Source organism: Phalaenopsis equestris, unplaced genomic scaffold, assembly GCF_001263595.1.
Source record: "Phalaenopsis equestris unplaced genomic scaffold, ASM126359v1 Scaffold001307, whole genome shotgun sequence".
NCBI classification, from domain to species: domain Eukaryota; kingdom Viridiplantae; phylum Streptophyta; class Magnoliopsida; order Asparagales; family Orchidaceae; genus Phalaenopsis; species Phalaenopsis equestris.
In genome coordinates, this window is record NW_018165746.1 from 186,812 (window position 1) to 213,707 (window position 26,896).

The window sequence follows — 26,896 nt, forward strand, 5'->3', positions numbered from 1 at the left end:
CCACAAATTCAATCAATTATTTGAAAAAAACAGAGTAATTGATTGAGACACCTACTAATCCTTCATAAGGATGTCGTCAGATATTAGAATATAAGCCTTTTGAAGGTTCCAGAGACATTGGTCCTACTGACCATATCTGACATCCTTCCTTAATGAAGGATGTTGCTAGGCATTTAGAATCAATTAAAGATACAAGAGTCTATGGTTGTACCGATCATGTCTCACAGCTAGCTCGACAGTTACGATTGTTATGAATCTCATCCACATTAAAACTATTAGCAAATAGCACTAGTGAGGAGGGCGGATGACATGACATCAATTATTTTATTATGTTGGTCCTTCATGTATAAAAGGCGGGAAGGAAGCTCCTCTAAGGAGTTTTTTCGCTAGTTCTCAAAAATATGGTAGACCTTTCTCCAAAAGCATAGAACTCGAACAAATTTGGTAGGAACTTGTTCCTCAAGCTACCAATCATACACGGATTGCTCCAAGTTCCTTTGGAGAAATTTCATCCATCTCTTATGTCATCTTTTTTATCATAGTGGGTTTTTATCGGGTTGTACGCATCCAAAAATACTATGTGATCTTATGTCCTAATAAGATTCAATGTGCGGGCAAGTAATAATTGCTGAGATGCAGGACTCATGAAGTCTTTAAACTCTCTACTATTCACCCAATCGTCCTTAGAACGCTCGACTTTTTTAACTAGCATGTTACAACTTAGAACATGCCTTTGGTACTCTTTAGTTCATTTTACTTTGTCATGCCGTTTAATTTATGATACTTGTCAATATTTGAAACTTCAAGTTGGGTTGATCTAATCGCTTCATGTGCTTCCTCTTTTAGTCTAGCTGCTTTGATTATTTGATTGTTTTCTTTTTCCTTCCAAGATAATTACTCTTGATGAAAAGCTACTTAGGGTGTGTATATTTTGACTGTGGTTGTACAAAATCTCAGTTCAAAAGTTCCTGTTAAAAATCTGTTTTTCAGAAGCTGGTATTTTAGAAACAGTTAGTTTATCTAAAATAAACAGTTTATAAATTGTTGTTTGCATATTATATGAAACTCTTCGAGCCAGAATGATTTGCATAGAAATTTTTAAGATTACATGGTAGAATATATATTATATACATATTTATTTCATTCCATGTATGTGTGCACACACGTGTGTAGATATATAAAGATTTAACTTCAAGAAGCCACGGCTGCCATCCCTTCGACCCAAACAACTACAATATGGCGCCCAACAAGAATACCCTGCAACTCCTCTACAAACCAAGCATAGGATTCTTGTTTTAAACCATCATGATTGATTTTCACCCGAATCAAATGACTTCTTGGTTTTTAAACAATACGAAGGAAAAAAATGAGAGCAGAACTTTTGTTTTATAATTTTTAAAGCTATTTAATTTCAATGGTGTTACCTTACATTTTCGGGACGCAATATTTTCTCAGTTTGGGAGACTTCAAAATTCATGAATTGACATTACCAAAGAAAATAAACACAATCATCTTCAATGGGTGAACAATCAAGCGAGCCATAGAAGTTAATCAGTCACTTCATACAAACAAACCATAATTACCAACAAAAACAAAAGCTCATTAATTGAGAGAAAGATTCTACTTGATATCAGTAATCATGTTTTCCATAATAAATACTAGGATATAAAGAATACAAAAATCTAGTCACGCCATCGGAAGATAAAGCTCAGCCAGGCCCTACAAGTCCATGATACCAAGCAAAATCCGATGGACGAAGATTGTAGTAAACAGTAGCACAAAATACAAGTATGATTAAGATAAAACGCCATTACCTGAAAATGCCATTCCAGCCCTTTTACTCTTCCAAATTACTCGCCCAACCCAGCCTTGCTCTTCAGATGATTTTTAAAATCAATAATGTCCCCCTCCCACCGGCTCACCGTCTGGTTTTCGCAGACCCATATCTCCTCAGCCACCTGATTGATCAACCTGAAGTCATGACTCACAAGAACCATTCCTCCATCCCACGAATTCAAAGCCTCCGCCAGTGAATCAATCGTCTCAATGTCAAGATGGTTGGTTGGTTCATCAAGCAGCAACATGTGCGGCTGTCTCCAAGCCAGCCAGGCAAAGATCACCCTGCTCCTCTGGCCGTCGGACAAGTTTTTCATAGGCATCACCTGGGCCTTTCCGGTCAGACCAAATCGACCAACTGCTGCCCTCATTTTCTCTTCTTCGTTACCAGGGTATTCCCTCATCATAAACAGGAGAGCCGACATCTCTAAATCAAGCTTCTCCGCTAAGTGCTGATGAAACTGGGCGATCCTCAGATGGTTGTGACGGCGAACCATTCCATCCAGCGGAATCAGATCGCCCGTCATCAGTTTAAGCAGCGTGCTCTTACCGGCACCATTTGGTCCCACCAGCGCGATCCTGGAGTCGAGATCGACACCGAAATCTATGTTTTTGTATATGAGATTGTCAGGAGTGTACCCAAATGAGACCTCCACAAACTGAAGGACGGGCGGTGGAAGCTTCCCTACATCAGTGAAGTGAAATATGAGGACCCTGTCCTTCACAACTTTCTCTGTCAGTCCCCCGCGCTCCATCTTCGCCAATGTTTTCTCCTTGCTTTGGGCTTGACGGGCAAGCTTGGCAGAACCATGTCCGAAGCGTGCGATGTACTCCTTCATCGCAGATATCTGATCTTGTTCCCACCTGTATTGTTTCATCTGATTCTCCTCAAGCTCGGAACGGGTTTGAATGTACTGGTCGTAGTTGCCGGTGTACATCTTCAGTTTCTTGCTCTGCATGTGGATGATATTGGTACAAACTCCATTGAGAAAATCCTGAGAGTGTGACACCACAACTAGGATGCGCTCAAAGTTTTTTAGTGTCTCCTCCAACCAGACGCACGCCTCCAGATCTGATGGGGAGAAGAAATAACCAAATAAAACGTAAGCTTTGTGAATCAAAATAATATTTTAAACAAAACACAGAAATTAGTTATAAAGGAAAAAGTAAGTAAATTCTGTGGGATGAATAAATTGATTATAAATCTTACAAATGCTTGGTCTCCCAAAAAATATTAGAAGTAGGTCACCCGGAGGCATAAATTTTATTTGGTAGTAATAACTAAAGACAGCTTTTTTAAGATGAACAACCTCAAAAGTGCTATAAATTAAAAAAAAAAAAACTTTAAAGCCAGAATGTATGAATTGCACATAGATTAATCATGTTATGTGAATCATGGATAAAAAATAGATAACAAATAAGTCATTAACAACAAAGTTGGGTATGGTAGATATGTAAATGCCATGCCAAAAAAAAAGTTGCTTAAAACTACAAAAGAAAATAGTGAAAAATGATGATATTTGAGATGATGAGAGTTGCACATATTATAAAGCTAGGATAGTATAAATTATAATTACAAGTTAATGCAAGCCCGATAAAGGGTAAAATATGCAAGAATAAGTACGAGACACAAAGATTAATGAAAGTAATGAATAGTAAGTGATAAATTAAAGTCATTGCTTGAGGCTGTGCAAACATGTAAGCCAGAGTTAAAATGTCAAGAAGCATTCAATCAGAATAAATGGACATAAAAGCTGAGCTCCAATAGTTCAGATAAGACTAACTCTTGTTGACCACCAAAGTCACACTGAATCTGCAAAGTTGATCCCAAATAAATACATTCAATCATGAAAGGGCATGCAATGTTCGATATGCGCCGAATATCAACAAAAGTATCACATGCAATCCATACATGTCAGACATACTTAGGAGGTCTGATTAAAAAAATAAATACGTTTTTTTATTTTTTCTTCAAATTTTGCAAATTTTTATTCAAATATGAATGCCTAAATTCAAATTTTACAAAAAATAACTAAATATATAATTTAAAAAATAAATTAAACAAAAATAAGTTATATTCGATTATTTTTATATAAATTAGAATGTACTAAATTTTAACTCTTTCCTTGATCAATACCATATGATTTTTGAGAGGTATGAGAATATTTATTCACCTATACTGCATCCTTAAATATAATTATTTTTTTCAACCTCATAATGTTAGACTTTGTTGACTCAGTTCATGTTTATTTAACATGTCCAAATATTCCACATTACATTTAATGTTTAAATTTTTGCTAATTATAATGTCATGTCAAAGGAATGTTTGTATCAAATATTTTCAAAAACTGGAATGTCTAATGCCCGTGTAATATTGTGTCCATATATCCATATTCAAATTAGTGCAAAGTTAATAATTTGATGCAAAGTCTTGAATACTATGGATTCTCAAAGCACTTGTAAGCTCCGATGATTAATTACTCCGATGATCCTTTTTTTCAAAATCTTTTAAAATTTAGAGAAATGTGATGAAAAGAGCATGGATTTTTCAAAGAAAAATTAATTTACTTTCTCAAGGAATTCCCCTGAATAGCATTTCGAACTATGTAGGATTTATGATTTGGATTTATGATTTGTCACAATTGAAGTTTTTCATGAATGCAAGCTCCGATGATTAATTACATCTCATATGCAATGCTCGAGAACACTCAATTTAGGATGTGGATACACTCTATATCAGTGGTTTACAATTAAGGTTTCTATTTCAAGACTAGAGTAAGCATGGGGATGGATGATAAAATCAATGAATGTTTCGTGACTCCATTGCCCTGGGCTGCACTAGTAATTTGCATCTAAGAATGACACAAATGAATACCATGATTTCTAAAAGCACACATAAATGAGTGACCGTATGTTCCAAAGAGTTTGATTAGAGACCACGATCTACTCACCCATATGCCCTGAGTAGATTGAGGTGATTATAGGCTTAAAGGTTCAGGCCTTCATTTGTTGAGATACGGGAACTTAAATATGAATCAAACATTTCAAGTGGACTAGCAAAGATACAAGTGGTTCGTAGACAATTGTATACAGCCATTACAATTTCAGTACACCAAGCCTGACAAATTTATATTGAAACTGATTTTCAGGCAAAGAGCATGGAAAATTTAGTATGAATGAGAAATTGATGATAGTCAAGAATTGCATCTATACATTTGGTAGAGAAAGACCATGGAGCACAAGACTACTGTATTTTATAAAAATCTTACTCGAGAATTGTGATTTGTTTGTGTAATGTAATTGCATCCCTTTTTTGAGACATCATAATTGACCAAATCTAATGATAATAACATACATTTGCTTGAGGAAAGAGGAGAATAATTATTGGCAAATTATCTGTAGTTTTGTTCTAAAATTGTTTAGAAAAAAAAAAAAAAAAACTTTGAGAGCAAAAAATTAAATTCATGAAAGAGTTCATCCTGAGCACAAATAAAAGGACGAGATGACAACAGAACAGCAAACTTTCCCCTAGAAAGACAAGTAACAAAGCAATGCCCTCTGAACAGATCAGAAAGTAGAAGATTAAATAATTAAGTTTGTAAAGTTCACCGAGATGATTTGTAGGTTCATCAAGTAGGAGAATAGTTGGGTTCATAAATAAGGCTCGAGCTAATGCAATCCTCATACGCCAGCCACCAGAGAAGTCCTTTGTCTTCTTTGCTTGCATCTGCTTATTGAAACCCAACCCAAATAGAATTTCAGCCGCACGTTTTTCAGCAGTTGATGCATCCATTGCCTCCAGTCGTTCATAAATTCGGTCGAGAGCCTCTCCACCACCACCATCCTAGCATTATTAGAAATCCACAATGCATTAACAAAACAAACTCAAGTTAACTTCCGCATAAATTATAATAAGCAAAGCTTTGAAATGATTTGAAGTAGGGCAAACAACCTCAGCTGCTAATCTTTCAGCCTCCTTCTCCAATTTAATCTTTTCCTCATCACAGCTGATAACAGCTTCAAGTGCAGACATATCTGAAGCTTCAATCTCCCTAGTGAGGTGATAAATATCCAGATGCTCAGGAATTGGGAGCTCTCTAAGCCCTATTGCTGTAAGCAGTGTAGACTTCCCACATCCATTCAAGCCAAGCAAACCATATCGCCTGTAAGAGTAAATATTTTTCCGCATTTTGTGAATAGCAATACATTGAAAACAGTACTTTTTTGTAATAAAAACAACAGGCACGAAAACTACGAATAAACACCACTATATAATGGTATGATGTAATTCAACGTTTTGTTAATTAGGATTCCAATGTGCCATAGCTCTATTATTACTCGAATCGGTTCATCATTTAAAAACCAGCTGTATAGAAAAGCTTACCTGCCATAGTTAAGCTCTAGTTCAGAATCAATTATAAGATCATGACCATGAAATGTCAGTGCCAAAGACTCAATCTGAGACAGCAAAAAATCAAAGAAATGTCAAATAAAAAGTAAAATTGATGGTAATAATATATCCACAAACAAAAAAATAACATATAGTGAATTAATCGAAACCAGAGGCAAGAAGATAATGCAAGAGAAAATAGGGATCTATGCTAAGATCATTAACTAGAGTAGAATAAAATAGCATGCTTAAAAATATTACTTAGATCATCAAGTCATCGTAAGAATTTCAATCTGTTAAAGAATGATACTATATCATAACAAGGGACTCTTAAATTATAAATAAAAAAATAACAAAATAAAAAATACCTGGTTTAAGAGAGCATAACTATGTTTCGATTATATATAAGAAAATTAACACATTTCCCGTTATGCTATGAGGTAGTGGAATAAAAAGAGAAAAGTTAAGCAAGTAAGCTTCAGATCAATAATGAGCTAAGTTTATAATATGACTTGTTCCATGTAGAAAGCCTTGAGAAAAGAATATCATCACTAAAAAAGTGCCTTACTAAATCATGCAAGACAAAGGTTTCCTCATATAACTACTATTATGCAAAGTATACTTTCAAGAAAAGGAAAGTAGGGATTCACAAATCAAAATTACCAATAATACCAACAACTTGTTTTCCTTTAATGAAAGCATGAAAAAATAATTTTAAGCCCAGTTGAAACTTAAATAATCACATATATCTGAGAATTTGAAACAGAATTTAAAGATAAACAAAATCAATGAATAAACAAACTAATTTTCACTAAATATTTCAGATGCATCACTAGTTGATCAAAATAAAAAACATTACACCAGCCAATGACAAATTATGCTGAAAAACTAAACAGGAAACATAATGAATAAAGTATAGAAAAACTAGGCCTCAGAATAGCACAAGAAAACTATCCTAAAAAACAAATAATCTAAAATGTACCAAGCTCGAAAAAAATATGCATCCAACTTACAATCAAAAGATTAAAAATGAAAATAAAATTTTTATTCAAGCCAGACATGTGTATTACATTTATCATATCACTACTCTTATAGACTCATAATCTAAATCAATTCCCTAAAGAATTCTCAGTTTTACTTAAATCCTGTGAAGAACTGAGCCTGCAACCTTCTAGATTAAAATTTTAAATTCTAGGGATTAGCAACATCTACAGATCACTCACCCATCCAACTAAGGATGCCTATTAAGTCCAAAGCAAGATCGCCTAAGCTCCCAAAGTCATGCCTCCATAATAGCCACTTTCTTCTTCTTCTTCTTTTTTACTTATTTACTCAGTAGTGCCAAAGACCAAAGCTCACCTTGTAGCAGACACTACATCAATCCTCCAACAACAACAACAACAACAACAACAACAAAGCCTTAATCCCACTACGTGGGGTCGGCTACATGAATCCTTTTTCTCCATTGCGTCCTATTTAGTGTCAACACTACATCAATCCTCCAGCTTGAAAAAATTCAACACCAATTAATTGAGCATTCCACACAACATTTTGATGAAAAAAACACAAAGTAAATCAAGACTTAAATGATGGCAATCGAAAAAGAAAAGAAAACTCACATAAAGCTAAGAAATACCTTTCCGGACCTTTACAGCACAAACACCATCATCAACATGCTCAATAACAAAAAATAAAAATGAACAATTGAGAGAAGCCGCCCACTGAAAAATTTGATTAAACTATATACAAATTAATGTTTGATGTGATGCCACCACAAGAATTTTCGTTTTTATTTCTATAAATATGGATATCAAGAAACCAAGGCACCAAAATAAAATCACCAACACAAGTCTTCGCATCTTTCATAGGAACAGTATCAATAGAGAATTCATCCAATACTAAATTTTCAAATTGCTTATTTGATACATTACCGACATTAAATTTTATTGGTTCATCCTCACATTCAAATAAAGGTATGATTTTCATTAAAAATTTTCAAGTGTAAATATGAACTTAATTCTCAATTTTATCCTCAAACTCGATTTATAATTTTGACCAATTATAACTACAACTTCATGAATATAGTTACTGTAGGTGTATATTCAAAATCAACAACATCAAATACGCAGTCATATTGTAATTACAAATTATACACTACATCTAATACATCTTCAAATGAAAATTCATAAAAAAACAATTTCTTCATTTGAATCAACTTCAAGCATTCATAAAATGAATTAGGGAATGTTTCACAGGCTTTAATTAGCTGTTAATGAGTTTTCCTACGCTTCCCCACAGGTTCAACCAACCTATAAGAATGTTCAAAACATGCCTTGATATATAAAGATCAAGATAAAACTTCATATAAGAATTTTGGTGAATTATAGCTTAATTCATTTTTAATCTCTAACCTAAGAACATTAATGAAGCAAGTAGTAGTAACAAAATAACCCAAAGGCAAAGCATGTCGCCATAAGACGTGTAAAACTTACAATAATATTTAAACATGCTTAAATCAAATTGTTTAAAACTCAAACAATAATTATCAATTCATCCTGATATTTAGCAAATACAAATACTTCACTTTGAGCTTATTTTGCAAGAATATTATTTAATATTTCACTGGAAACACTATAATTTAACATGTCCAATCTAAGTTCTTTCAGCAATATCAAATTTTCAGAATCAGGTAAAATTATAACTTTTAAAGAGCAGCAAATTATTAACCCATCCTGGAAAATTTTTTAAGATCGCATCTCCCATCAAATGAAGAAATATTATTTTGAACCTCATGAAAATTATATTATGACCATCAATGTTCATAACTTACTCGATTCTATCAGAGTCTAATTATTTTTTAATTTAGTATTGACACAATTAATATGTCCTACATTTAATTGACATGATGCAAACATAAGTGATGAAACAAATTTTAACCAAGTTGACTGAAGATTAAATTTTCTGAGACAATTAAAAGGATGTGTACTATGCTTAGAAGTAAAAGAAAAGTAGAGGATTCACGCATTTCACAGATCAATTATGCCAAACACTTTCTTTCAATGAAAATATGCAATAATAAGCTTTAATCCTAATTGATAATAAAATTATTGCAAATATCTAAAAATTTTAACAGAAATTTTGAAAAAAAAAAAAAAAAGCAAGCAAACGAATTAATTTTCTTTGAATCAATTTTTTGTCACATTTTAATTAAGAACGCTAAACTAACAATAACAAATTATGTAAAAAAACAAACAAACAACATAAATAAGAAATAATTGTCTTATGCTAGCATAACTAGATGATTTCCTGGACAATTAGGTAATTGCACTTGTACTGCACTTGAAGGAATAATGCATCAAGTTGCACTCACAACACTGAAAATAAAAACCAAATTTTTACTATGGCAAAAGGCTGCAAATTACATGTCTTATACCATTATTTATAGCTTCCTCATAATCTAAATTAATAAATAAATTTGTCATGGGATCAATCTTACTCTAAATTTAAATTTATTCGAAAATAAATTCCCAATTTAATTTAAATTTCGGAATCAACCAAGCTAACATCCTTATAGTTTAAATTTTCTAAATCCATAGATAATAACAATCATCGTTCACACTAGTTGAAAAAAGTCGCATTTGTACCAAAACCATGCAATCAACCTATTTAATTTAAGAAAAAAAAAACAAGGCAAATCTAAATATAAGCATCATTATTACATTTCATAGGCAGAAAACCCACGATTGAGAAGAACCCAAATTCATGGCGTTTGCAACAATCCATTTTTTTTAATTGCATTTATTATATAATGCCAAATACCATATACTTACCCACAAAATTGACAGTGCAACATTAATGTAATAAGAGCATATATGTTATAGGGTCTATTTTTGTTCTTCTTAAGATTGAATTTGAAGCTTCAAATATGACATATCTCATTCAAATTAAATAGCATTGAGAAAATTAAAAAATAGTTTGAGGAAAAATAAAGAGGAAAAAAGTGGAATACTCCATATCGTTTATTGCCAAAATTTGGGTCCATCATATAAAGGTTTATAATGAGAAAAAAAATAGGGAAAATATAAAAAAAAATATCATAATAAGTTACCTATTGCAACTAACTTTATAAATTTAAAACATACTAAACAAGTATCACAACATCCACCTAAAGAATCAATTGGTTTCTACTTTCTAATAAAGCAAGAATTGTATCCTCAAACTCAACAATCCACACATTGCTATTCCTTCTAGAAAAAACCACCAAAAGAAGCCCATATATTGTCTCTTGATCCACCCATGGACACTGCTTGCCATAACGGGAAGAGATGAAAGTAGTGATCCACTGCCTTGCTGTAGATTTCAGCATAAACCATGTCCTTTGAAAATTTGTCCCAATAACTAAAAATTGGCCATTCCATCATCGTCCACATATAGAAAGTCTAAGACATTTTTCTAAAGGCAAGTGGAGATTACTATTAATATTGATATAACACAAACTTCACAATTTTCAGTCCAATTCGAACAATTACTTCCAATAGTCAGATCAGTCTAGAAACTAAACCTTGCTGAGGTGTGTTTTAGAGAGAGAGAGAAAAATAATAATCATCTAATTCTTTCATATTCAATGTGCCATCATAGAAAAATATATGAAGTATAGCGAATGCATACAGATTTATACTAGCTTCACATATGTATTCAGAGGTACTAAAAGAACGCCAGAAATTTCCACTGAAAGAATTCATTTAAATAATGCTTCCATCCTACAGCTGGAAAAGGCAACTGTTGCGCCATAACTTAGTATTTTGTCATGTTACAATAGTCTTATAGCATGTTGCCATTTTTTTTTTCAGTATGCTTGTTAATTTTATATATTACTTCATTTTCTAGTTTCATTCACTTTAAAGAAGCACATACTCGAAGCATCATAGAAAATGAAATAGAATTGCAAGCTAATAAAACAAAATTCTACAAAAATATATTAACCAGACCAACAAAACTAAATTTAACACGTGCAATTTTTGGATTTCCAATCAATTATTTTGATGATGATTATCATAGTTTTAATAAATTTTGTAACATCAATGACGTCAAATTATGATGCCAACCAATGGTTTAACAATATTACATAAATGTTGCTCTAAAACTTTAAAAAACACGGCCCCTCTTTTATGGTAATAACAAAATAATAATTTAGGCATGATTTATCAATAACCATATGAATATACAATAGTGCCAGTTACACTAATTAACAAAACGAGTGGGAAGCTATGTAGCACCGACACTTCTAAAAACGTGTCATACCCGCGTCGAACTCGTATCTGACAACGACATTTGTCTAACATGCTCCAACACTTCTCTGACACTACAAAACATATGTCTGAATTTTTTTGCAGGCACGAACATATCCAAGACACACCTCAACACCGTATCGGACCTGACCTTAACACGATTTCAAGAAAATGGGACCTGAGAATTAGAAAATTATAAATGTACATATAGCTTTTAATTATTTCTCATAATCGAAAACGTCTCATCACTCATCATGTTGAAGCTACACCTAACATTTGTCAAAATCAAGCATCGAATGCTCATTCATTATTTGTGAAAGCCAAACATTAGTAATTCATTCTTTGTAATCACAGGATTATTTAAATTTTAGTAGATTATTAGATTATAAGTTGGATGAATTCATTTGATACATATTATATCTCTAATTTTAAAAGTAAATTTTCATAAGCATGATGTTTTATAATATAAATTAAATTTATTAAGTTGAATTTTATTCTTGCATAATTTGTGTTGTGATATTTATAATCAAGAATAACCAAAAATATATATTTTATATTAATAATTAATTCAATATAAAAACGTGTCCATGACGGGTCATCCTATTTTTTTCAACTATGGTGTGTCTCTATATCGTGTCGTATCGTGTCGTGTCGTGTCCGTGTCCGTGTTTCATAGCTTGGAATTAAATAACACTACTTATGAACTTGATTAATTTCAAATAGTGATTAAATAATATGGCATTAAATACCAAATTTGAAATATAATCTTGAATTTCATCGACGATTAATAACTGACTAGTTCCAAATTTATTAAGATCCATTCTTTCATTGTCATTAATATTCTATATCATAACACATTTTCAACAAATTGAATTGATTAGTATGCAAACTAAATAAAAAATAATATGATACTAACAGTAACAGTAACACCATTGCTTGAGTTAATGGTGGACGTAGAGGGAAATGTCTAGCCGCCAAAGAACCATTGGTTCAGTGAATTCACATTCCTAATCATCAAATGAGACCAAAAAGGTTTCCATATTTGATCGTTCACTATGATGGTTATTATATTTGCTCTATTGGCAGCCATCAATATTCCCTCCCCTTACTACCACGCACATGGATATCCAATAAGCCCATGAGGTTTTGACTTTGTGACCAGTGCTCCAAATACCAAATTGAGATGAGAAAGGAGAAAATGATTGCGGTGATAGTTGCAATGCAGAAGGAGGATTCTTAAGGTTTTCTGTTTCAGATTTCAATGAGGAATTTGTAGATTTTGAGCAAAGTTGCAGATTTCAATGAGGAATTTACAGATTTTTGAGTCATCTTTTAGAACTGAATAATCAAACACATAGGGCTAAAATTAATGGGAGAATGGCCATTCACTGAAGTGCAAGAGGGTTAGAATTCTCTAGGTTTTCTGCAGGAAAACTAGGGTGGAATTTACACTTACATAAGGAGGTGTAGTTTTAGCTTGCATAGAGAGAATGAATAGGAGATGGAAATTCAGATAAATCAGAAAATGGGAAGAGCGAAAAGCCAAAGGAGGGGAGGAAGAGAGGAAGCCACCAGTCATAATAATTTAAGAAAACCAGAACAGAGTCCATATAAGCCAAATGCCTAAGAACACTAAAAACTTTGGAAAAATAGAGAAACAAAAGCCAAAATAAATATCCACACAAACATGACATTAGAGTGACAGCATATAAAAAACCACTAAAATAAACAATTCAATAGTCAAAAAGCAACTTCATGCTTGTAATAAATTCCTAAAGTGCAAGGAACACTCACTAGGGAGTTGAAGTCATGGGTAGCTGATCAATGAACTAGTAGCGTGCACAGCTGATCAACCAATATGCATTAAACAGCATAAACAAGCCATCTCAAACTAATCAGAATATCACAACATCAACCAACCTAGAGGAGTAACTGATGGTAAAACGCATAGAAATTTTCTTCGGTGCACTCTAACTGTAGACAAGCAAACAAAAAACACTAGAATCATCATATGACAACAGAACTTTGACATCTGAAGCATATGACAAATATTATAATCAAATACTGGCTTTCCAATAACATAGCAAGGTACTAAAGTCTTAATGTTCAGTGTGTGGAACATTAAAGATGGTTCCAGAAGAACTCAAATCAAACATGGTAACATATGTTTTACAAGAAAGAAAAATCATTACAGCTTTATATTTTTGGTATAGATGAAAATATGTCTTCCAATATGAACGAGGCTGTGGTACCAAAAAGTAATGCATTTATGCCTGTAGAATAATGATTCCAATAGGTATCTTGGATAAACACTAATAGAAATTGTGAAAAGTGGCAACGCTAAGTAACGCATATGATTGAACCACTAGGAGGTTACATAGGATTTAGATACAATGGCTACTAAATTATATAACAAGTTCAAACGGTAAAGAAGCCGACCGGTCAAAGACATAAACTCTCAATTTGAAGAATAGACTAAAACCTGTTAACTAATTTAACACTTATGATAAACCACCTTTGGCCATTAAAGTAGCAGACAAGTCATAAAGATACACTCTCAAATTGAAGCAGATGAAACATCTGACATAAATACTATAAATAGTTTCCTTTGGGTCGATAATGTAGAGGAAGCACACAAAATTTAGGTATTCAAGAAGCAGGTCATATGTAATAATTCCCCAACATTTCTTCGGAACTCAACATATTTGACGAGTTTATTGACAAAATATGGAAAGTCAAGTGCAAAAATGAATCAATAACAAAATAGAATACTGAAAAAGTAGTACATGAGAAAATCTCATCAGATAGGCTTAAAAGTGATTAAAGTATACAGCAGTTAGCCATAAATCAATTGTGAATTTCAGTTCAAATGAAAGATCAGGTATTAAATTAATGCAAGTGTGTGATTCCAATATATGTGATGAGAGCTGCATAGCGCCATCCAGCATCATGCGGTCCTCTAAACTAAGGTTCTCCACGTACATAAAGTCTATGGTCATCAACAACTTCAATGGGACCAACTTTCAAAACAAGGAGATCTAAGAAGTTAACATAAGTGGATTAGTTCAGAACCAAACTATTTGGTAAGACATGACTTTGCATTGCAATGGATCTGGGAGGAAAGGACCCAAATAGTCACCCTACTATTTATGTTGGGTATAGCTTCATTCATCATTATCATCATTACCATTAGCCATATCAGAATTATTTTAATGCCAAATCATAGCATCTCTTAATAAAACTAAAACATTGTGTATTATGCATTTACCCAAAGAAAAAATTAAAGATTCACTAATTATTAATTAGCAATCATTTCTTTTAATGAAAACAAGTAAATTCAATCTTTTGAAATAGAAATTAGGAATGAGGTCACTGTGTTTATTCCTCAAACTCTTGAGGATTCTTTCCATTATAGCTCTCTAGTAGAAAACAAAAAAAGGCAGCCTCCATTCCAAGGTCTAGGGCTTCATACCCTTCTACTTCCGCATTCTACTACTAGACCGACCCTTCCATTAGTGATAAACTTGCCAACAAGAACCCTACGAATGGGAAGTTAAGTGTTATATATTTAAGTGTTATAAAATGGATTATATGTAAAAGTTCTGACATAAATCCTATGAATGGTTTCCTTTGGGTTAATAAAGAAGAGGAAGCACACAAAATTTAGGTTTTCAAGAAGCAAGTCATATGTAAAAATTCGCCAACAATTCTTCGCAACTCCACATATTTGACGAGTTTACTGACAAATATGGAAAGTTAAGTGTAAAAATGAATCAATAAAAAAATAGTATACTGAAAAAGTAGTACATGAGAAAATCTCATCAGATAGGCTTAAAAGTGATTAAAGTATACAATAGTTAGCTAAAAATCAATTGTGAATTTCAGTTCAAATGAAAGATCAGCTATTAGATTAGTGCAGGTGTATGATTCCAATATACGTGATGAGAGTTGCATAGCGCCATCCAGCATCATGTAGTCCTCCAAACTAAGTTTCTCCGCGTACATAAAGTCTATGGTCATCAACATCTTCAATGGGACCAACTTTTGAAACAAATAGATCTAAGAAATTAACATAAGTGAATTGGTTCAGAACCAAGCTATTGGGTAAGGCATGACTTTGCATTGCAATGGATCTGGGAGGAAAGGACCCAAATAGTCACCCTACTATTTATGTTGGGTATAGCTTCATTCATTATTATCATCATTACCATTAACCATATCAGAATTGTTTTAGTGCCAAATTATGATTTGTCAATGCATGATAGCACAAATATTCTAGTTATTGCATGTTCACACTTGGACATATTTGCATAAAAACGCATTTATATTAATAGGTGATGCAAGAGGACTGAAGATTAGCATCAAAATATTGTGTATTATGCATTCACCCAAAGGAAATATTTAAGATTCACTGATTATTAATTAGCAATCAATCCAGTAAATCATTTCTTTTAATGAAAAAAAGTCAATCTTTTGAAATAGAATTTGAGAATGAAGTCACGGTGTTTACCCCTCAAACTCTTGAGGATGCTTTCCATTATAGCTTTCTAGTAGAAAATAAAAAATAGCAGCCTCCATTCCAAGGCCTAGGGCTTCATACACCCCAACCCAGAAATCTGCTACTAAACCAACCCTTCCATTAGTGATAAACTTGCCAACAAGAATCCTACTGATGGAAAATCCAAAAGCACAAAGTAAATTATATATTTAAGTGTCATAAAATGGAATATATGTAAAACCAATGTCGAACCAAGGTCATATTTCTGGATAAGGGGACTACCCTCTCTCTCTCACTCATCCGAGGAGGTTCAAACCTTAAAGGAGACAACTGGAAGCTACGAGATGCTTAGTTGTTGCTATTCTTCACACTAATTATTGAAAAAGATAATATATTTACACAATCTATAATTAGAATAAGCGTAGAATTGGTAATAATGCTATGAGAATATGTAATGCTATGAACATCATACTCGCTCCAAAATTTACTAAAGACAATATTAAAATAGAACCACATCTAATGCCATTTTACGTGATTTATAAAAACCATGCATCCCTACCTGTAACTAGTAAGAGTTTGTACCCATTAGGATGAGTAGTTATGTAAATCGGACCTAGTGTGATATCTTCCCTATGAATAAATGGATATAGCACAAATTTTCTTTGATCGCCATTAACTTCAAGATACCAACATTGATTTCTAATAAAATAGAAAGGCAGATCACCCATTGAGGACCATGGATAAAACAGGAGAATATTTGAAAAAGTTCACCCCATAACATATAGCTAACTACCTCGGCTTTCTCTCTTTAGATGAGAGTTTATTTGGGCCTAGGGAAAATGATGCAAGACGACGCGAAGATTTATATAGGTTCAGTCAACAAAAAGGCTCACAAAGGACATTTAGTAAATTAAGACAAAGCTCAACATAATTCAAAAAAAAGAATGTTAAGCCCATCAGCTTACCAAGCCCATTTTGTAGCTTAATTGTAAATCATAAAATGTAAATTTTTCCATTAAAAAAGATTTATGCTTTGAACTTTAAATTTTGAATTTGAGCACCCCATGCAATTTATTGAAGTAGGAAATTTTGTTGTGTGATCTTAATTCAAATATTGAAGAAATTTAGTGTCTCCAATTAATGTGGCTACCCACCTTTTCCCTCCAATTTTAATTTCTAAAACCATTTTAAGTGGTAATTGTAATCATTATAAATAATCCTCATTTGCAAGGAAAGTACATCTTTTGACAATTACAAAAAATATATGAGTTCAATCATTTATTCAAAGAGCTTGGTGGCCAAACCCTTAGCCTTCCTTCTTAAGATTTTTAGTTATCCAACACCAATTCTCTATTTTTTAACTCCAACACTCATTCTCCTCATATCCACACTCCTTGCCAACATCCCTAACTATTCTCCATGCCTCTAACCTCCTTTCATAAGCCTATAACTCTACAGTTAATACCTAATACAACTTCTCAATCTCATGATTCCCCACAAATCTCATGCCTTTACCAACAATTTTAAATCCACTATTAACTACCTCATCTCATTCTTCATAATTTTGAATTCACTATGAAGCAACCCTTCCCAAGCTAACAATGACAATCCAAAGACTAATTAGCTCTAGGCCAAACTATAGACCTTTGAACACCAAAAGCAGTAAGAATGCATCAATATATATGTTCAATAAGATATTACTCAAGTTTCATAGGAATCAACATAAGTAAAATGCACTTAATAAAATGTTCGTAGCATGCCTCCATACACAAAAAAAAAAATGATAAAGTGGTAGTGCTTTTGGTAAATTATAGTTTACTTCTATCCTAATCTCTCATATAAAACCTTCAAATGAAACAAATGGTGAAAACAAAAAGAGTCTAAAGGTAAATCATGCCACTCAAAACAAATGGAGCTTGCATAATAATCAAACACAGTACAATTATTTTATTTATAACTCCAAAATTAGCGATGCAATTTATCTTGATATTCACCGCATGATACTATTTTAAACGCTTCACCAATTCAGCATAAATAACAAAAAATTTATTTCCATAATTTTAACTTTATTGAAATCAAACAAATGATAATGACATAACATACAAAGAAGAATTCCTATTATCATTCATAATACCCTAAATTTTTTTGTAAAATCAAAAAAATATATAATATAGGGATGTAAATTAGAATATAATCATACTTAAGTATAGTACTTAGAACCATGACTTACCTATTAAATTTTAAATTGCATCATTAATTCATTTTTCAATTCTAAATTTAGTAAACATGCTGATAAGACCATAAACTCCAATACAATTTCATGACTAAACATTATGGTTTCCTAATAACATCAATATGATGTATAGCATACTTTCATGCAAAAAAAATAAGGATTCAAATATTAAAAACTAAAAAAAACAAGCGCAACAAGTAGGCTTTTAAGAAAAATTGAAGATGAAATTATCATATATATCCAAGAAAATCATCAAGAAGTTGGAAGAAGATCAACAAATAAATAAAAATTAATGTTCACAAAATTAGATTTCTAACATATCAACTTTTGACCAAAATAAAAAATATTAAATTAGTCAATAACAATATATATATATATAGAAAGAATAGAAACTAAATAAAAATTACCAAAGTATAGAAAAACAAGTTCTCACATAAATATAAGAATATAACTTCACAAAAAATTAAGTAACCACGATAATATTGTCGAAGGAATTACACCATAGTAGAGCACAAAAGATTGAAAATTGAAGTGAAAATTATTTTCAAGCCAGAAGTTATGAATTGTGTGCCTCATAATACTATTTGTTGGCTCCTTAAAACCTAGATTAATAAATAAAAGCAGCATATGATCAATCTCATTCTATGTTTAAATTAATCATAATTTAAAATTCAATTTCTCCAAAGCAGCCAGCTCCAGTAGTTTAAGAAAAATCAAAACAGTGAACGCTTCCATACAAATTACAACAATTATGCACCCCAAAATGCGCAGGAACTGCATGTTAAGCCTCACAAAGAACCGCATACTAATCACATTAGAGAAACAAAGGTTGCCTATCATATGATATAAAGCTTGCAGCTAGGTTGCTAGAGTATTCACATTGGATAGGATATTTCAAGCATCACACACACTTCATGCCAAAAAAGGATAACTTTTCTTTTTCCTCTTGTTTTCTATTTTTGGTATGAATAATTACTAGATAAAATTCAGAATAAAACTTAAAATCTTTAATGAGACATTTAATGAATAATGAATAAATTTGATAAGCTTAATCATCATATCGATTCTCATTGATAACATCTACTTAAAGAGTTCTATGTCATCAAACTTACTATTTAATATCACGCAAATCCTCACAATAATACAAATTATCACAATCTCCATTAGGGTGACGATTTTTACTTAAAACTCAATTGAGACTTCATTTCTATAATGACATGCGGTTCAAAAGGCTATAGATTATATTAAATATTCATGTAACTACTGGTCATATTTTTTTATCATCCCTCTGCTTAAACCAACACCATCTGTAGGCTAGCAAAGATCATTTCTTTATCAATACTGAATTCAAAATTGGGCTACTTATGCTAAACATCTTAGGTACCTTTACATCAGAAATTAGGTTCATGAAACAAAAATTTTCAATGAGAAAGGCTTGCGTTCAGAAATTGGGACCGTACCTAATGCATGGAGCTTTCACCAATGCAAGATCTAAAAAAGGGTAGATTCACAAAGGCTTACCTTTTGCATTTGCAATAATGCAAACGGTGCTCTGCAACTAACATCACCTTCACATCACCTACATTGAAACTGAAATAAGCCAACACTACTCAATCAAACACCTGAGCCTACATTTGAAACCAGACCTGTTACTTCAGTCTAAGATAACATCTGAATCCACATTTTAACCTATGTTTAAGCAATTCATATCCACTGAAGCTGCAAGTTCACTTAAACTTTCTCAAATTTGAGCCTGAGATTCTCTACCTAGTGAAATTTCAGATATTCTACTTATTTAGCACATTAACTTTGTAATTGAATAACAATATGAATCTTAACCACTTCATTACAATATAGCATTTCATGCATGCCTTTGATTATCCCTAACATGAAAAATAATCAAAGAGATGCTACCATATCGTGGGAGTTTGAAACCTTGTTTAAAATTAAGCAATATGAGGCCAGCCTTGGGGTTCGCCCAAGCACTTTTCACGAAAAAAACAACAATGAGGCTTACGCATTATTTTCCCAATGTAAGATGTATGCCTCACCCAAGTTGAGGCGCCCCTCAAGGGACACCTATCCTCAAAAGATGCCTCAAATTTTTTTAGGTTATCCACAATTTTTTTAAACAAAATAAAAATAATTTTAATATATTTCAACTATTAACATTCACAACTCACTATAACAAGAACTAAAAATAAAATGTATTCATAAAAATTTTTATGGTTGAAATTTTAATTATCAACAAAGTTACTTTTTAATTAATATTTTTATTGATAATTATTTATTAAAAAATAAAAAATAATTAGGATTGCATATAATAAAATTAGTATAGATATGTAGAAAGATAATGCACAAAATAAACAATTTATTATGCCAATGATTCCAATGAATTCCGATTGAAATAGGGACTTCAAAATTAAAATTCAAATTTTGATGACTTGTTATATTCTTGTTTAAGTGGGGGATAGTATGAGTGAGAGAGAGAGTTTAATGTTGAATTTATTTTGATTGTTATGTTTTGATATTTTAGTATTTTATTTTAATATCTTAGCTTACTTTAATAGTTCAATGTTTGTATAATTCATCTTATTTCATAATTTGTGTTAGAATATTAATGTGTTACTTCTATAAAGTGTTGGTAAATTAGATTATTAATATATTATTTCTTACATCACAATTTATAATTTAAGTAATATTTATTAATTCACACTTTTTTGTTTTTATTTGAGACTTACGCCTATCATCACGAACAAAAATACATCAATACCCAATTGTGTAATTTCAAACATTGGTAAGGCCAAGTTCCTTCTGTTAGTCTTCCCACATGTACAATGTTTGCAACTCCCAAGGCCATTGCTATTGCTTTCTTTTTATTATTATTATTATTATTATTATTATTTTCTTTTCTTTTCTTTTTCTTTTTTTTTTTTTTTTTTTTTGCCTCTAGCTATCTTTTCTCCTCTTCTACTTTCAAGTTTTGTAAAATTCCTTCTAGAAAAATTCAACCCCTCATCAAGATGCATCTAAGACAACCCTTTCTCTACTCAACAACTCCATTTCAGTTTTCTTGCTCAAAACCAAGACGTACCCAACACCAAAGCAGAGCACAACAAATAGTTCCTCTTCCCTTTCAGTTAAGGTCTTTATCAACCACGTTGTTTAGCACCTGAAACAAAAACTTCTGCTTTCCTGAAAAAAGAAAACCAAAATCTGCAGATAACTTGTTGAAACCCTCACTATAGCTTAATCAAACTTATTAAAAAGCCAGTTAAAAATTATTTCCTTATCAATATTACGAAATCATTTTCTCAAACACGCGGTCAGTTTCACTTCCTAGCAACTTCAAATCCATTGATAAGGGAATATAATGGATAAGATCCGTGCCATCCACCTGGCCCTAATTGGCACTTCCACTTTATCATTTTCGCTACCAAACAAACAACAAAAAGTATCTCACTCATCCCACTTCTCAAGCTGTAGTATCAGGTGTAGTATCAGTTGCAACTAATTTTTCTATTTACCAAAAGATTCTGAGATGTTGAAACCAAAAAAAAAAACTTTTTCACTTAATGAACCTATTTCAACTTGTATTGTACTCCAAGATCCAAATCTTGCTAAGAGATATTCAAAAACTAAGGGTTTGTTTGGGATAGGTGTGGTTATATGAAATTTTAATTCGAAAATTGTTGTGGAAAATATGTTATTTAAAAGCGGCTATTGCAGAAGAAGTAATATTGTTTGAAAAATTCAGTATTGAAAGCATTGTGTTACAATCATCAGTGGATAAAGGTCAGAAATACCCTAAAGTATTAGAAAATAAGTAAGACAATGTGCAGCTCATGGAATATTACGTTGATTTAGTTAGCGGTAGCCTGTCATATCAACTGCCACACCAAGTCCATTTTGCCAAAACTCACAAATTACTTAAATAAAACACATTCCTTTAATAAGATCAATAAAAATCTGAACATATAGCATACCTTTAAAAAGAAAACTCTAGACAACATGTCATTAAAGCTATAAAATTATTCTAAAAAAATGCCAACTTTTAGAGAAGAAAGAGAACTATGGATGAAAAGGAGGTTTCAATAAATCCCAGAAATCCACTTTAAGAAAATTTCAAGCGAAATAAATCCTGAAACTCATAACAAATTGTAAAAAGACCAAGTAAAAGAGAATATAACAATGTTTATTTTAAACTATATTAATCCTGTGAAACTTGATTCTTATATAATTAGAAACTTATCTACATAAATATCTAAAATCAACAATATCATTACTTAATAAGCTTAAAAAGAATGCATGATGGCAATAATCTTTTATCAAAAGGTTGGTCGAATAATGCTTGATCGCCATTCAATTTCAAATTCCTAACTCCATACGTGATTGTTACCAGCTTTCAAGTAGGAGTGGAGCAGAAGGTAGGAATGTGAGAGTTTCAGAGGTTTGTACACAGTGAACATGTTGTTGCCTTCAAAACAAACTTGAGTCGCAACTGTTACCTGCTTTCAGGTAGGAGCATAATAGAAGGGGGTAGGAAGACAAAGGTTTTCATACACCGCAATCCAGTCGTTGCCATCCCAGCTAATTCCAATTATCAGGTTTCAACGATGGTTTCAGGTAGATGGCTAAGAATGGGTTAAGGTAGGAGATGACTGACGATGGTTTCAGGCAAGAGATGGGGAAGGGAATTTGCGAAGAGGTTGCACAAATGAGCCCCAAATAGGGGAAAAAACAAAACAAAATGTGGGATGCTGGTATGGCGCAGTCGCGATTTTAATAAAAACTGTGTCTGCATTGAACTACGATCCACCTGAATGTGCGATTCAAACGCGAGATTTTTTTATTAGGTTAAAAACTTATGTCAAAACGTTGAGATAAACACACCAAGTCCCAAATAGACAGCTTTAAATCTTTTAAGCAAAAAAACATAGCTTTGTAGTACCCATGCTCACTTCAACACTAGTCATAGCTTCAACTTATCTCCGCAGTCTCACCATCTTCATTTTCAAGATTTACAATTCAAGAATAATGCTCTCGCATATATATTTTTCCTGACTTGCATCCTTCTCCAGCTTCTAATACATTTTTCGCATCACCTCAAGTCAAATTATCATCTTCAAAAGCTAACTCAGCTAATGTGTTCGATATATTGCCATCCAACTCTTCAATCACAAATCATCTACACAATGCAACAACTTACTAATGAAGCTTATCTGAGAAGCATGCACTTGAATTTGAATCGCAGAGGATATTATTCAAAATTGAATTTTTTGCTCAAATCAAAGTCAAAATTTTCACCAACAAACCAACTCCAACTTTGAACGAACATAAATTGATTCAGGCCTACATTAAATTGAGCTAATCTTGAGATTAAATAGAAATGTAAATAAAGTATTTACGAATACATGCAAAATTATAATAAAAAACATGATGGCTTGTCATTTTTAAGTAAAACATGATGGCTTGTCATTTTTAAGTAAAACATGATGGCTTGTCATTTTTAAGTAAAACATGATGGCTTGTCATTTTTAAGTAAATTGTTGCCTACATCAAACTAAAAAACCAAAAAATGCATGTATCCCGAAAAATAACATGTTGGATTTTCATAGAAATAGAAATGTCTTCTTGGTTACAATAGTTAAAGTATTTATATGAAACTTTGGAATTTTCTCTTACATCAAGGAGATGTACTCTTGATACAATAACTATATTATTTATATGTTACTTGGGAATTTTCTCTTGCATAAACGGGATACACTCTTGGTATCTCTTCGATACATTTAAGGTTTAATACAGATGATAAAAGCAAGTCAAATGCTCGGATATATATCAAACTCTAATTCAAGAGATTGTAATTGAATTGGAAAAACGGGGTGAGTTCTAAGTGATTAGAAATTTGTTGTTTGATGATTGGGAAGCTAAAAACACATTCGGTTAACACTAAGCCAATTACCATAATTCCTATCTCCTAACCAACTCAAGGTTCACTCTCCATTAGAGCCAAGAACAGTAATCTTGGTTGAGATGAGTGTATAAGCAATACAATTAAAGCAATGATTCAAGCATGATGAGCCTTGATTGATGGTAATTATAGATTAGGCATTATTGTCTAGCCATGCAATAATGTAACCGGGTCGTTTAAGTAACGAATAACCATGGGTGGAGCTATAATGAGGCACTGGGAGGCCATGCCCCCACTGGCTCAGCCAACTAAATTTCTATTTTTTCCTTTGTAAAACCTTGAGCACAACTCACGGCAACAACTAGGTTGTTCATGTCGGTCTGAGGCAAAGTCACGTGAGGAAAGAGATGTTCTCCCTATTGTTTTATGTAAAAAAGCCCACCATAAGGTGTGACCGCTATTGTTGGCATGAGAAGACCTTTTTTTGCCTTTTTTTCTTCTTTATGTGCAAATAAAATGAGAACACCTAGCAAAAAAAGATAGTAAGGCCCCTTCCATCCTCATTTTTCTTTGTTTAATGCAAACAAAAGCCAAAAAAATCCTGTATCTAAATTTTGGGCTATCAAAACTATATTGAGAATCGCATACACTGCCCAAAATTTTGAAAGAGAACAAAAGCTCAAATTCAATTGGAATGAGGGATTTTTATAATATTGTATGATATTAACATATTCATACATGCATACATATATATCACTTGTTGGGAGAGATTCTCGATAAAGCTCTTTTTTGAAATATTTTGTAATCATATATTTAATTTTTATATTAAAACTCTAACCAAAAATAAAATTAAAACCGTCAATATAGATACCGATACCGAATGAAAAATGTTGAGCATATTATTAGAAACATCATTTTGTGCCCCGAATAAAAAAAATTACTGTTTACTGAGTTTGCATATGCACCTAACCCAAGCAATTGTGGTTTGTATTATAAACTAGGTCTTGAGTGATTGATTGTACATCTAACACCATCCTGACTAATTCAACATTACTAAGTAAATGTGATCTATTTATAGAGCATGGAAATAGCATAATATTCATATGTGCGGGAATCGATGACCCACAATATACATACATACACAAAATATTCAACATTACTCAGTACATATATATGTATGTATGTCTTGATAGAATTTGATGAGCTGGATTGGGTCAAATCAATATAAATAAAACCAAATACAAGCCTAACTTAACTCAATATCAAATTGAATGGCTTTGAGCTGATCTTGAGTTGGGGTCAACTGAACCAATATAAGATCCATTAGCATTACAATGAATTATCTCCTCACCCAATGGCAATGACTAAGAAATATTCCTAAAGGTTAATTTTACACCTTTGGATAAAAACTTTGAATAGGATAAATTATCTTGATTGATTAAAGTAGAACAAAAATATTGGGTTTGCTATAAGACAATATATTGATTTATTATGAGTATTTTTCCCCTAAGGTCATTTATATGTGAATTTCCCATAAAGTATTCTTCGAGAGAGAAAAATCAGTTTGCAAAACAAGGTAGATTCAAATGCAAATGAAATGGAATATACTACTACAAAGAAAATGGAAAGGCAGCAAATCAACACGGATCAGGCTTAATTATAGAGGAGTTTGGGTAGTGCAGCAACTCATAATTCCAACTATTACCCCTACATCTTTTTCTTTTTTTAACATTGAGCCACTAGTTTTTATTACCCCTATAATTGAATGGAGCCCAGAAAAGTTATAACTGGATAGGTCAATCATACATGAACAATAATTAAGAAAGAGCCATAAAATAGAAAATCAATGAAGTTCAGAAAACAATAATTCCAATAAAAAATTTGATGAATGACAACAATTTCTTGAAAGACATAAAAGACCGTTTTTTAAAACATTTGAATACAAGAAATTCAATAATATCATCGGATAAAGTATTTTACCATCAGATACATATATAAATAAAGCAATTTTGAGGGAAGAAAAACACAATTTAAGATTCCAACTATATTTAGAACCACAACTCATCATGGATTATCAGTTTTTAGATCAAATATACCAAAAGAACCGGTCTAGTAGAGCTTCAGATAAAAGAAGTGGTATATCAAAACTACTCTAGGAACATTTGAGGTATATAACGGAAGAGAAGAATCAACCAACTCCATAACAGCAAACCACTCACTCGGATATCCCTGGAGAGCGGATGCGAGCATAAGACGCCGGTGCACGTACGATCCGATATGACGAGAGATCCCACCCCATCAGTAACACTTTCCACAGTCCCGTTATGCGAAGTTGCAGTTGCAGCCGCAGCCTTGGATGAGGACGACGAGGACTTCCCTCCCCGCTTCGCAGCTGCGGCAGCCTTCTTTTGGGCAGCCTTCTTTTTGCTCGCTTCCGAAACCATCCTTCTTTCTGAAAAATAATAGTAAACTAGTCGGCCGAAAACCGGACAATCAAAACCCTATATGGCAGGACTGCGCAAGCGAAACAGATTTCAAGTAAGAAGAAGGGGATCACGGATCAAGTAGCGTGATTAGGGTTTTCAGGGCACGATCCTTACTTTGCTCTGTCCTCTCGAATTAAAATGAAAGCTGGTAAATAATGGTAATGGTCTTGAAAACCTCCTCTCTACAGCTGAAAGGGAAGATTCACGCACCGGAGGATGGCACCCTAATCAAGGGTTAAAGAGAAGTAATGCAG

At 32.5% G+C, this 26,896-nt stretch overlaps 1 protein-coding gene across 3 annotated transcripts; it reads right to left on the reverse strand.

The window, feature by feature from the left end:
- Positions 1–1,543: 1,543 nt before the first annotated feature.
- Positions 1,544–26,896, reverse strand: LOC110033868 (ABC transporter F family member 1). Of its 3 annotated transcripts, none has more exons than XM_020738010.1 (6): positions 26,757–26,896; positions 26,376–26,608; positions 6,221–6,294; positions 5,789–5,999; positions 5,446–5,680; positions 1,544–2,908 (listed from the first exon to the last, which is right to left on the reverse strand). In XM_020738010.1, exons 2-6 carry the CDS (start codon positions 26,598–26,600, stop codon positions 1,851–1,853), a joined length of 1,803 nt encoding a protein of 600 aa, XP_020593669.1. In that variant the 5' UTR covers positions 26,601–26,608; positions 26,757–26,896; the 3' UTR covers positions 1,544–1,850. The 3 variants fall into 3 exon arrangements, with proteins under 3 accessions (XP_020593669.1, XP_020593668.1, XP_020593670.1); XM_020738009.1 differs by having other exon boundaries at positions 26,376–26,670; XM_020738011.1 differs by having other exon boundaries at positions 26,752–26,896.